This window comes from Panthera leo, chromosome A1 (assembly GCF_018350215.1).
Source record: "Panthera leo isolate Ple1 chromosome A1, P.leo_Ple1_pat1.1, whole genome shotgun sequence".
NCBI lineage: Eukaryota > Metazoa > Chordata > Mammalia > Carnivora > Felidae > Panthera > Panthera leo.
Window position 1 is genome coordinate 208,097,503 of NC_056679.1, and position 13,120 is coordinate 208,110,622.

Genomic DNA, 13,120 nt, shown 5'->3' on the forward strand with positions numbered 1-13,120 from the left:
GTCACGGGTGTTTCTGTACACAGGAGGTATCTGAGCAAAAAAGAATTTAATATTAAAATGAAGCAGACCTTTCTGGGGAAAATAGAATGATGACTAAAGACTCCCAGAAGCTTCTCATGCTAATTGCAGTTTCTGATTTAGCCCTCAGAAAAGCTCTCTCTAAACGTTATCCTTGAGCACTCACGTGTAATGGGATAGACTCTGAGACGTTTACAAGTGGATATGGGGATTTTTTCTGCAGCCAAACATTAAATACCACGAGAAGCTGTGAAAGCTTTCTTTCTAGAACAACAGCAAACAGCAGCCTACGATGAGGCTTCGTGTATCCTTACCAGCAGGGCTCTGGGCGGGCTGAGTCTATGCTTCCATTTCTTTTTTTATTTTTTAGTTTTTAATGTTTATTTTTTTGAGAGAGACAGAGACAGAATGCGAGTGGGTTAGGGGCAGAGAGAGAGGGAGACATAGAAGCAGAAGCAGGCTCCAGGCTCTGAGCTGTCAGCACAGAGCCTGCCCGACGTGGGGCTCGAACTCACGAGCTGTGAGATCATGACCTGAGCCGAAGTCGGACGCTCAACCGACTGAGCCACCCAGGCGCCCCTATGCTTCCATTTCTGAAGGTGGATCACAGACATGAAAGGGATATAGGGCTTCACAAGAGTACTGAGCTGGAAGTCAGGAGACTTCCAATTTTGATTCTGTTCCCAACCAGTCATTTTACCTTGGCAAAGCAGCTTAAGCAATTGAGTCTCAACTTCTTTCTTTGTCAAAAAGAAGTAGTAGTGTGGAGGGAAGGAAACTAACAGATATTCAATATCTGCGAAACACTTTATGAAGACAGTAACCAACAATTTTCCAATGAGAATTACATCAGCTTGATATCACATACGAGGAAGTGGAGGTTCTGAGATAAAATCATTTGACCAAAGCTACATATTCGGGAAGAAAACAGAGAGGCAGAATTCCTAGTATAGGGGCTGGGAATAGAGGTCAGCTTTCCCCATTCTGCCATGTTCCATTTGAAACTCCAAGATGTCCAAGAGTTTTAAATTCAAAGTTAGCTTTTCAGAAAACATGGTAAAGTTATACTGGTCAATATAAATAGATTTTTTTAAAAAAATTAAGAGTTGTTAGAATGGTATATAATTTTTAAATGCGTGTACATAAAAATTGGGGGCCTGAGCCCTCAAACGTTAGAGACTGTTTTCAATGTTAGAATGCATTTTTGTTGGTGACGAAGTATAATTATTACATGTAGGTACATAACACCCATATATATCTTACACTTTTGTAGGTTTTAATATCTACAAAGTTCCCTCTCATATGTGATTTCAGTTGATCCTCCTGACCACCCACTGTAAGGCTGGAAGGTTTTCACCCATCTAATTGCAGATAAGGACTGGCAGTCAACGTCTGGGGCTCCAAGTCACCTCCCTTTGTCCCACTCCTGATTGCAGCAGCAGCTGGGGGTGGAAAGTTTCATGTGAGCTCAGATTTGCCTTATAGACCAGGATCCAACCTCAATCACCTGCTGTGCTCATATCACACCTTCTTCTATCCTGAGATCCTTGTCCTTAATCTACATGCTGGCAGAGCCTAGAAATATGGGAAGTTATGCCCCTGAAGGAAACCCTCAATCAAGAGAGGAGAACGGAAGCCGGTGGGTAAATGGCTCCTGTCCTTTGAGAGGGATTCTGCATACTGCAAAGAGTGCTCAGTGGGATCAAACCTCCATAGAAGCCCCTGCTACCTCTAGAAGTGACTTCAGCGACATAGTTATACATCCTCCTTCCCTGTCTCACCCTTTCCACTTTCTCATTCCTGTTTCCAAATAAAATAAACCACTTGCACTCTAGCCCTTGTACCAGGCTATCCTGCGGGGGAGCCCAAACTACAAGAGGGACTGAAGTATCAGGGCTGCAAGTGATCAGCGCAGGGCCTCCTGGCCGGCAGGTAGTGGAGGCAGGGCTCTCTTCCGGTTCTTCTGGTTCGAACCCCAGCGAATCACTTTCATCGTCCACTTTCAGTTGTGCACACAAGTTAAGAAGCTGCAATGTCTACCTTTTGTCAATATGCCAGACTTAAAAAAAGTTTTAAAAATACATGTTTTAGCTCACAATTAAAAATAAATGGTAGCCATCATCTTTGCTGGTGGTTATACAGACAGTCTGCTGGGCTAGTGGGAAAAAAAAAAAAAAATTGCATTTCCCCAAATTTCAAAGTACTACATTTTGCTTTGGGTGTGCTAGACAGAAATGCATCACGAATGAATGTGAATCAGAAATGTTAAGATTCAGCCCAAGTTTTACAAATGAGCAAGCCGAACTTTTAGGACTTTCAGTGTTTCATGTTTACTCTTGGAATGAGTATTAGAATCTCTTCTATTCCAGGCACACCCCAGCTTTGCCTACCAAATTTGTTCAACAGCAGGTTTGCTGATTATCCTCAATGATGAGCATCAGTCTGGAACTTTGCAGTGGGCGTCGTTTCCTTCCTCTAATTTTCTCAGGATCTCTTCTTCCCTCTTTCATTAATAGCACCACAATTTTCCTTTGAGGAGCCAACCCTTCCGAACTCTCTCCATCCGTGTACTTCAGGTGCGAATGACCCACCAGTTCCAGAGCTCAGAATGTGACAAATGTTTGCCCAATTAGGGTAGCCTCCTCCCTGGCCACAGTGACTGGCTCAGAGAATGGAGAGGAACCCAACCCTGGCCAACTAAGGTGAACACTGAGACTCGAGTGGGTCCACTGAGAAATGACCACTCTTTTCCTGTGGGGAGCTACGCTAGTGGGTGGCAAGTCTTCAGTGCCTGGTGGCCGTCTTGCCACATCAGAAAAGCCTTCTTGAAAATGAAGCCAATACAGGGGAAAGCATAGCACAGAGATGGACGGAGACAAATGGCTGCTCTGGAACAGATCACATCTTCCCTGAATCTGGATTTTCCACCGGACTTTAGAGTCACAGGAGTCAACACAGAACTGCCTCGTCTTCTTCCAGGCTTCTGCCACTTGCAAGTCAATAAGTCCTGCCTGAAACCAGCTCTGTCCTCAGGCATTAAAGGGACTCCGTGCAGAGTGCTTCTCTGAAGAAACAAGTATCTATTTTTCACTACCAAGGAATAGGCGAGGAAGTCAAGCCACAGAGCAGAGCTAATCAAATCTTGCCAGAATCATCTGTCCCAGCGTCAGAAAGCCTCAGGAATGAGGTGCTGAACTAGTCCCTTTATGAATCAGGAAGCAGCAGGCTTTAGACAAATCCCGCCTTTAATGTAGAGAATACTAACTATGCAGACGTTTCCATCAGCCAGGTGCTCAGTTCACACTCCAGCTGTTACTGGAGTCAGAGAAAGGACCTTAGATTAGGAATTCTTTTTGCTTGGTGTGTGTGGGGGTGGGGGGAGCGCGTGCACATTGTTTTTGTTTGGTTTAGTTTTACTTATTTTTGCTTAAAACTACATAGCAGCATTGAGAATCCGTGTTTTTACATCTGTAAGCTTTCGGAAGAATTTCTTGTCACTCTTGTACCCTCTGATAAAGCTGAATAACAAGAACTGGAGAGGCAGACGAGAGAAAAAAACTGAAACTGAACCAAGAAACCGGCCCCACAGCAAATCAGGATGTGAAGGAAACAATGACTTATCGATGTTTTTCCCCCCTCCCTCAAGAAAAATCACCATCAGGTATTTATTTCAGATGTAATGTTGCAAAGCCAGGGAGGCGGGTTTCAAGAGTGAAAATGCAGGCAGGCTTGTTGGCAAATGATGCCTTGGGAGTTTTCAGAGCTTAAGATAGTCCTGACTGTGAAGGGGAAATGAGGCGGAGGTACGGTGAGTGCAGATGGGTTTACCAGATGACCCAGCTCCAAAGAGGAGTGGGGACAGGTGCTGACCCAAGGGCCGAGTAAAAATGCAGGTCTTCAAGCCTTTGTCATCTCTTAAATACACAGACAGCAGAGACGGCTCTCCATGTAGCATCCTATCGCGCTTGGAATACCCAAGGTCAATACATATGGCTTTTAAATGTGACACACACACTTACCTGATGAATTCCACAGAATAGTACTGAATTGGGGAGCTTCCTTCGCTCTTTCCAGGTTTCCAAGAGAGGGCTACCTCAGAATCAGAGACCACAGTGACATGTGGCTGCTGGGGTGCTGATGGAGGCAGGCAGGAATCTAGGTGGGACAGCAAACACCTAGAGTTGACGGTGGTCTTTGCTGCTGGGGATGTTTAATATATAAAAAGCTTGTGCTTCCCATTGCCTAAAGATCTCTGTTCAGAACAGCCTCAAAATCCAAACCAAACACAAAAAATAATCACAACTGGATTCACCATGTAAGGTTTGAGATACTAAAAGTTGGTCTTCCCTTCTTCCCCCAGCCCCCTGGCTGAAAATCCAACTAAATTACGTCCGGACCCCTGGCCCCGGGACACACAATGGTGTGTACCCTTTAAAACCCTCAACCACACTCCCACCTCCTGGTAACCTTTCATCCCTGTTCGCAGGTTGGAATTGATACCTGCAAGGAAAATTGAATGCAGAGCATTGCTGTCACTTACATTCAGTTCTTCTGTGTGTGTGTGTGTGTGTGTGTGTGTGTGTGTGTGTGTGTGTGTATGTTGTGTGTGTGTTTTGCCTTGACCATCAGAATGCATCCTAAAGGTAGGACATTTGGGAAATACCATCATGGGTAAAGATGTAAGAGTCACCCATGATCCTATCACCCCAAGGTAACTGCTATTACTCTTCATATCTAGACTTTCACATCTCTCGGCCTTTGTTTACACTATTGCTTATGCCAGAAACATTTTTTCCTGTCTTCTCTTGCTAGCAGGATCTTATGTAGTTTTCAAAGTTCGGGCCCAAAATATGGATCTTTCTAAAACCCTCCCTGATCCCTGGAGTAGGGGAGGTGCTCCCTCCTGAGTGCTCCAGAGCCCTTTGCGCAGACCTCAGATGCCCTGGATCTACTCACCTATCATTTGCCTCTCCCTCCACAATGAGCTTGTGAGCAATGATGATTGAGTAACCTTTGTCCCCCATTGTCCAGCACGGTGCCGCATCAATGAGCCTTTGATGGGTTCCCTTTGCCTGTAAATCTCTTCTCCCACTGGACTTCCTCCCCTTTCTGATTCCCACTTACTGGTCAGACCTTCACTTAGCAGTCACCTCCCCAGAGAATTCTTACCTCACCCCTACATGGGGTCTCCATTTGTACATTCTTACAGCATTTACCACAATCTGTGACTACACGTTAACTAGGTAATGTCTTCACCCACCTCACTGAGTTCTGAGAGGGCAAAGGCTGTGCCTAGTTTTGTTCACCGCCAGAGCCCAGCATGGTGCCTGGTACACAGTAGGTCCTCATTGATACATACGGAAGGAAGGAATGAATGAATAGCACCCATCGCTTTCCTAATCTTAATGAATTGAACCCATTTTACCTTGGGGCAAAGTAGTAATGTGCCGAGGAGAGCTAAGCCGTCCTTTGCCAGTCTGGCTGTAAGCTGCTACACTCACTCGATATTCAGTGCCTGGTTTCAAGTCTCCGATCACTTCCTCCTGTCAATGACCAAACGGGAAATGTGTCAATGACCAGAAGTCCTAGTAGAGCAAACCAGACAATTTCCATGAGGGCTGCATCTCAAGGCCCCTGTGAAACCACAGGGGACAGAGACCCTTTTGCTGTCTCTAGGGTTGGCCAAGTTTTAAAATTTGCAGAAAGGAAAACACCATCACATATTTCCCACAACTAGAGAATTACCCTTTACTGGAATCTATACACTGTTCTAGAACTAAGACTCATTCTCCCTATCAGATATGACTTTTAACATTTGAGTTCTTTGATCAGAGTACTGGGCTGCTAAAATCGAGGTAACAATCTTTTTGAGGGTCGGAACCCACCAGTTTTCTCTCCCCACTTACACGACACAGATGTTCAGAGACTAGCCACAACAGCAAACTGACGTCTTGATTTGTACTAAAGTGGGGACTCCAAGTTTGGTTCTCAAATTTTAAAGGGCATCAGAATCTCTAAGAAGGCTTAAATCGTTGGGTCTGGCCCCCACCCCACCCCCCAGGGTTTCTGACTCAGTACCTCTGGGAAGGGGCCTGAAAATGTTCATTTCTAAGAAGTCTCCAAATGCTGCTGCTGGTCCAGGGACCCCACATTGATGAAGAGCATATATGAACTTCACCTACACAAATGGCCCTGACCAGAAAGCCCCAGCTGAAGAACACTCACTCCACTTTAGGCTTTGACAAAAGCAGTATGTCCCTGGGACTACAGTGCTGCACAGTAAGTGGGAGTCTGGGTCTCACGGGTCCCAGCACACTGTAGCGGAAAGGACACCGGCTTTGGAATCAACGAGTCCTGGGCTTGAATCCTGATCCTGCCACTTATTCCTAGCCGTGGCCTTGACGTCACATCCCCTGAGCCTCAGCTTCTTCCTCTATAAAATGGAGATGATATATAACAATCCTGCAGAACTATACTACTTGGGATAATGTGTGTAAAGTGGCTGGAACCGAAGCCGTCCTCAAGAAACGGTGGTAATGGCTGCTGACTTGAGTGCGTGGGGCCCTTGCTCTTCTCTGCGTAGCTAGGCTCCAACACTTCTCTGAGACCCAAATCTTCCCCATTACTCCTGACCACCGACCTGATCTTACCCTACCGACTGTTGTGCCACTAATCTAGTACTTTCCTCTACTACAAACCATGTGCTACTATTTCTCCTATGGGATTGTCAGCGACTTGAGAGCAGGGATCCTGCCTTGTGTTTCCTCATAACCTCTTCTGCAGATGACCAAACCTTCTTCACTGTTGCTAAGGAGAATTCACCCACTGATCAAAAAAACTTTTAAAGCATTCAACAAATAGTTACCGAAGACGTACTACAGTAGTTCTTAACTTTGAGTGCACGTTAGAATCGCTAAAAATTACCAGTGCCTGGACTCCACTCCAGACTACCTACATCAGAGTCCATAGAAGGCTGGGCTCTGGTGGGCAGTTTAAAGCCCTCAGCTCAGGCTAATGGGCAGCCTGGTGTAGGAACCCCTGGTCCAGGGCTTGGCTCCTCCCCTGTGCTCTGAATTATATCCGTTGTCCACCTTCTATAACTCCTTCCCCTCTCTTACCTCCCTGGTCCTTCTCTATTTACTGTGTTCATCTCTCCCACCTTAAAAATGGTCAGCACGCATACACCCACCTCCTCTCTACAGGGGCAGGGGTTACCTCCACTTTCTCTCCTCCGATTCACTCCTCACCAGGCCTCTCTACACTATAAACCTATTGAGATGCTCTTACCAAAGTTACTACATAACTCTGTAGTAAATCCAATGGAAATGACTCTCCATGCATGACTTTTTGCACCTTTCAATACTGTTGCTTATCCTTGCTTCTTAAATTTCTTGGTTCCCTTGGAAGCCTTCTTGGCTCCTTCTTGGTCTCCTTCTACTTCTCTCATTGCTCCTTCTCAATATTCTCCACCCACTCCCCACTCTCTGCTTGCCCCGTACGTGTTGGTCCTTCTCAGGGCCTCACCCCTCACCATCTTGCCCTCTCACTCTGTAGTCTTGCTTGGGGCAGCTCATCTACTACGTCCTTAGCTTCTAGCACCACCTTCACTTGACATCTTCCAAATCTGCCTCTCAGTTCTGACCTGCCTCTTGATGTCCAGACATGGGTTTGTGACTGTCTCTAGGACATCTCTACCCAACAACACCAAGCCACTCAAGTTCGACATAACCAAAGCTCAACTAATCGTTCCTCCTCCTGCTACTGAAAACCAAATAAGAAACTGCCTCCCCTCTTGTGCTCTCTCTCCTCATTACCCAAACCACAAGTTCTTGACACTTGCCCCTTTGTGTTCACCCCTCCTCTCTAACCACCATTCAGTCAGTTACCAACACAGGCACCAGGACTCTCTCACATCACTGGAATCTATTTCGATCTATCCTCATGGCCACTTAAGCGCAAGTCCTCATAATTTTGACAGGGGGTTCAATTTTCCCTGCTACCCACGCTGCCTCCATCACCAGCGTAGACTCCACCTGCTACGGTTATGTTCCTAAACGTCAAATCTGAGCCTCTCACTTCCCATTTAAAAATCCCCTTAGAATAGCCCAGTGTGTCCCCCTGTTCATCCTTCCAGCATCATCTCATGCCTCTTCCCTTCCTTGCATTCTGTATTCCAGGCATACTTCAGAACTTGGCAGGGTGCAAATTTATGCCATTCAATTCCTTGCCTCTGGGCCTTTGAACCTGCTGCTCCCTCCACATGAAATGCCCTTCTCTCCACTCTTGCCTGGTTCACCCCTGCTCATCCTTCATGACTCAGTTCAGCTGAGACATTACCTCATTTCTCTGACCCCCAGCCTCCAGTCTGGTTAGGCCCCCCTCCTCTGTGCTTCCCTGGCGTCCTTGGTGTACCTCAATCTTAGCACCACTCACCTTAGATTGTAATTGTCTGTTTATTTGTCACCTCCTCCCCACCCACTTGAGGGAAGGAGCAAGTCCTTAGTCCTCTGGGAACCTAAAGCTTAGAATAGTTTTACCAGACAGGTAGCAAATACTCGAGCAATGCTTTTTTATGAATGAATAAATGAATGAAGGAAAAGCGAATGAATGAAAGAAATCAAATCAAGGTGTCCAATACAAGCAGATTACCTCATCAAGAACCAGCTTCTACTACTGAATCCTCCGTCCCAGTACCTCTGTCCCAGTCCCTGGAGTTAGCAACTCCAGCAACAAGGCTGACTTCCTCTTACCTACTTCCTCCCAGCCACCTCCACATGCCTTTCAGATCTGCTCCCTTCTTCCACTTCCTCTGAATCCTTACCTGGGCCATTTCTCCAGCCTCCCTGAAGGTTTCTGTCTCCAATCTTCCTCTCCCTTCCACTCTGACCCCCGCCAGCCTACATGCAGCTACACAAGGGGTCGTGGCTGAACATATGGACCTCGCTCCAAAGCCCCCTTTCTGCCCTAATTCTCTGCATCTGTGCACCCTAGTTCCACTATCTGTCCCCTGGGTCCATGGCCAGTCAGAAATTAAAGGACTGGTGGTACCAAGTGGATATAAGGCTTCTCATTCTCTTATAGGCCATGACTAGGCTATTCCTATGACAGTAAAAAATACACTTTCAAGCCAATACCCTCACAGCCTTTTGCTTTAGGATCCTTTTCTCCCATGGAGTCTATATGCTATATGACATATGAGAGGAGTGGTGTCGTTATAGATTATTAAAGATATTAGCTATGAGCCAATACCAAATACAACTACAATTAGCATGTATTATTGTGTGTTTTCTCTGTTCCAGGAACACATAGCCTGATTTAAATCTTCCTTCAGTCATATGTGAGAGACAGCACTCTTATTTTCATTTATAAGGGAGAAAACAGAATCTCTGAAAAGTTAATGATTTGCTCAAGGACATGAATTTATTAAGTGACAAAGTGGGGATTTGAATTCCACTTTGTTTGACTCCAAAGCTAAGTTCTAACTCGGTAATACATGTACAAAAAATATTAAATATATTTAAATTTTTTTAATGTTTATTTATTTTTGAGAGAAAGAGGGAGAGAGAGAGAGTGGGGGAGGGGTAGAGAGAGAAAGAGAGAGGAAGATACAGAATCCAAAGCAGGCTCCAGGCTCCAAGCTGTCAGCACAGAGCCCGATGTGGGACTCAAACTCACCAACTGTGAGATCATGACCTGAGCCGAAGTCAGATGCCCAACCGACTGAGCCACCCAGTTGCCCCTTAAATATATGTAAATCAATAAAAAATACTTAGCAGAAACACTGAAGACCAGATTACTGCACAAAAGTTTATGTACCAAAAATTTTTAACTTATCATTGAAAACCAAAAGACATTAGACTTGTAGAAGTTGCTTATGTAGCTTGAAAAACAAACTGTTTTTTATATATGGAAGAGTAGTCCTACCTTTAGCCCGAGTGTATGATAGATAGATAGATAAGATAGATAGATAGGTAGATAGATAGATAGATAGATAGATAGATAGATAGATAGATAGAAGGTGGCCCTCCCAGAAGCCAACTTTTTCCAGTCTTTTCCTGTGTCTTTCCTGTTTTGACTAGCTGGTTAGCTGGCAGGAGGGAGTGAGGGTCAAGGGCACTGAGGAGCTGGGGCCACGGAAAGAGGAGCTGGACTCAGTGATTTAACCATCACTTCTTCCTCTGACATAAATCGTCCCAAATGAAACCTCTCACTATATTCTGACTAGTGATAACCCTTGGATTCTTTATGAAAATACCACAGAAACAAATCTTTCTATGTCCATCCTTAAATGTCTTATAATGATTTGCATCAAATTAGATAAGATGCTGTATATGCACTTTCTGAAGTAGAAAAACAAAGTGTTTTGTTTTTTTGCCTTGTGGAAGTTTGAGAATAAGTCAAAATGCTTATCTCCCTTGGCTTTTATTTCTATACAAGACGGTGAAAGACAGTGAGGGAAATTGCCTTCTTGGAGTAGAGTCCAGAGTGAATTCAGCAGTCCTCACTGCCCCCTTCCCACACCCTTTTTGGGGGGTGAGGAGGCAAGGCTGGATGCTTTGTTGCAAAAAACCCTGCTTTGTGTTTGTCTAGCCCTTTCTGAAATGCAAAACCCCTTCCAAAAGCTGCCTCCCTTGTCTTCTCAGCAACCCCAATGGTTGTCATGAGATCAGAGAATTCACATCTCTGACAGAAAAAAACAAGGCTAGTTAGTTCACTGAGCCCAAGAAGAAAGCTCAATGACATATAGAACAACAATGGGTCTGGTTTCCCTCATACATACCATAATTTAATATGCTTCTAACTGCCCAACTCTCAAACATAGCATATCAAATTTTCAGGCTATTATTCTGTTTTTCAGATGTCCAGCTGCCTTACCCACATCTGCTTTACCAGTGCCATTCCTCTATTCACAGTCTGTGACAGGGATGACTGTTTCCTCATATCCATTTTCTCCTTTCTTATAATAGAACCCCTGTATATCAGTTGGCCCATCACCACTCAAGGATTACATTTCCCAGCATCTTTTGCATCTAGCTGTGGCCATGTGGCTAAAGTCTGTCCAATAGAATTTGAGTTAAAATAATGAGGGCAATTTCTGAGTTATCCCTTAATAGGAAGGGCTGTGTACCCTTTCTTCGTTTCCTCATCTAGTGGCTAGAATGTGGATGTTATCAGTGAGCCAATTTGGACCACGGGAAGGAGGGCCAAAGGGGTTGGCAGAACAATGAGATGGAAGGATTCTGGGTCTCTGATGGAGAGAAGCCACCAGAACTGGTTATATCCAGACAGGTTATATCCTGAAGGAAACATGAATGCACATCTTGTTAGAATCACTATTATCTTGGGATTTTGAACTGTTAGATTTTTATCCTAATTAATACCTGACCCAATGTACAAAAATAATCTGGATTGCTATGTACAAGGAGCCCCTGAAAAGATGGGACTATTCTTAACTGAATACTTCTTGCTTTGCGATGACAAAACCATGCTGAATGGCTCTGAACTTAAATCTCTGACCCTGATTTCAGATTCTATCTTTACCCCCTTCCATACCATACTTTTCTCCTATGGCTGGAAACCCAGGTCATTTGTTTCCAGAAATGAAGCTCTATGTTTTTTCATTTACTGGTCCAGACAGGTAGCTACTATTCCATAAAGGAATCCAGTGAGCATTGCTGGAAGAAAGCACAAAGTGGGAGAGCACTGGACCAGGAGCCAGGAGACCCTGGTTCTGCTACCAAATAGCTTTGCAATCTTGGAGATGCCACTTAACCTCTCTGGGCCAAAGTTTCAACACTAAAATACTACGATTGCTCTAAAATTACCTTGTTGGTAGGTAGTAACCTTGGGTGCAGCTTCACAGTTGACTTTACAAGTCAAGGCTCGGCCTTGGTTGCCTTGGTAGAAGTTGAGAATATCTAGCATCATGACATGGGAGCACCAGAGAAACAGAAAAATGCTATCTTCCAAACATTCTTTTTCCAATGGCCCTGATGAAAGCTATGCAGGCCAGAGTGGAGGGAAAAATTGGGGGATTCTATTCCCTTAGAGGTCACAGAAAGCTAGAAAGTATCTTCCAGGGTTTCACAGAAAGGGCAGCATTGACTTTGGGACTGAACACATCTTCCTTGTATGGGTCCGTCCTGTGAACCGCAGGAAAGCAGCATCCCTGAAGCTTGTCCACTAAAATGCCCACACTTAGGCCCATTTGCCCCATAAGAACTAAGAAACTCCCCGTTGGGAACCATTACTAGGCCACCCCTTCATTTTACAGTCAAAGAGAGATTAGATCCAGAGGGGTTCAGTAACCTTGCCTAAGATTACCCTTGCTCTGGTGAAGGAAGGAGCTGGGACTCCATGAAAGTCTCATGATTCTTGCCTACGTCTTCTCTCTGCATCCTGGGATAAGACCCAAGTGCAATCACTATCGTGGGTCAACCAGACCAGTGGACTCCAAAGCAGGGTGATAGTGTATCTCCCTGGGTGAATAAGACAATGTCCTGGGATGACAGAAGAAAAGCACTTTCTATTTTTGTTTTATTTCCTCCTTTAAATCCTGTGGAACTTTACAATGTACATAATTTATTAGTAGAGTAGCATGTGTATAATTTATAACCACACACACACACACACACACACTCAAATATTTTTCAACCAATCGTATGCATGATCCGAAAGTGTGGAGCCCACCAGTTTAAGCATTCATTTCCACTTCTAACCCTAAAAAGGACCAGATTGCCCTGGTTTATTTTACTACTTATTTTTCCAGGTTGGAACCTGCAAGTTGTTCTTCTAAGCGTCAAATGCTACCCAAATCAGAATCCTCCATGTAGGCAGATTATCAGAGGATACGATCAGTGGCCAACCTGATCTTCTGTTTGGCATTAAATCCAGCAAGCCAAACAGTTTTAGGTGACCTGGTCCTGACGTACTGGGAAGGTCTGGAATCACTAGAGGCAGCGAGGAAAGGAGAAGGGAAAAGAGGGGAAGCACACAGCGATGCTCGCTAGTTTAAACACCTTCTCTCCTTTTCAGTCTTGCTCACCTAGTCTTGGAACAGAGCTTAAATTACTTCAACCTTTAAAAATGTTCCTCTTAACCT

At 44.8% G+C, this 13,120-nt stretch overlaps 1 protein-coding gene across 2 annotated transcripts in view; it reads right to left on the reverse strand.

Moving 5' to 3' along the window:
- EGFLAM (EGF like, fibronectin type III and laminin G domains) overlaps positions 1-13,120 on the reverse strand; it is a 475,662-nt gene that overhangs the window by 98,934 nt on the left and 363,608 nt on the right. For both annotated transcript variants that reach the window (XM_042951715.1, XM_042951706.1), the window contains 2 exons: positions 5,444-5,561; positions 4,038-4,173 (listed from right to left, as the gene is read on the reverse strand). In XM_042951715.1, the coding sequence (XP_042807649.1) occupies positions 4,038-4,173; positions 5,444-5,561 (254 nt within the window). The remainder of the gene's footprint in view (positions 1-4,037; positions 4,174-5,443; positions 5,562-13,120) is intronic.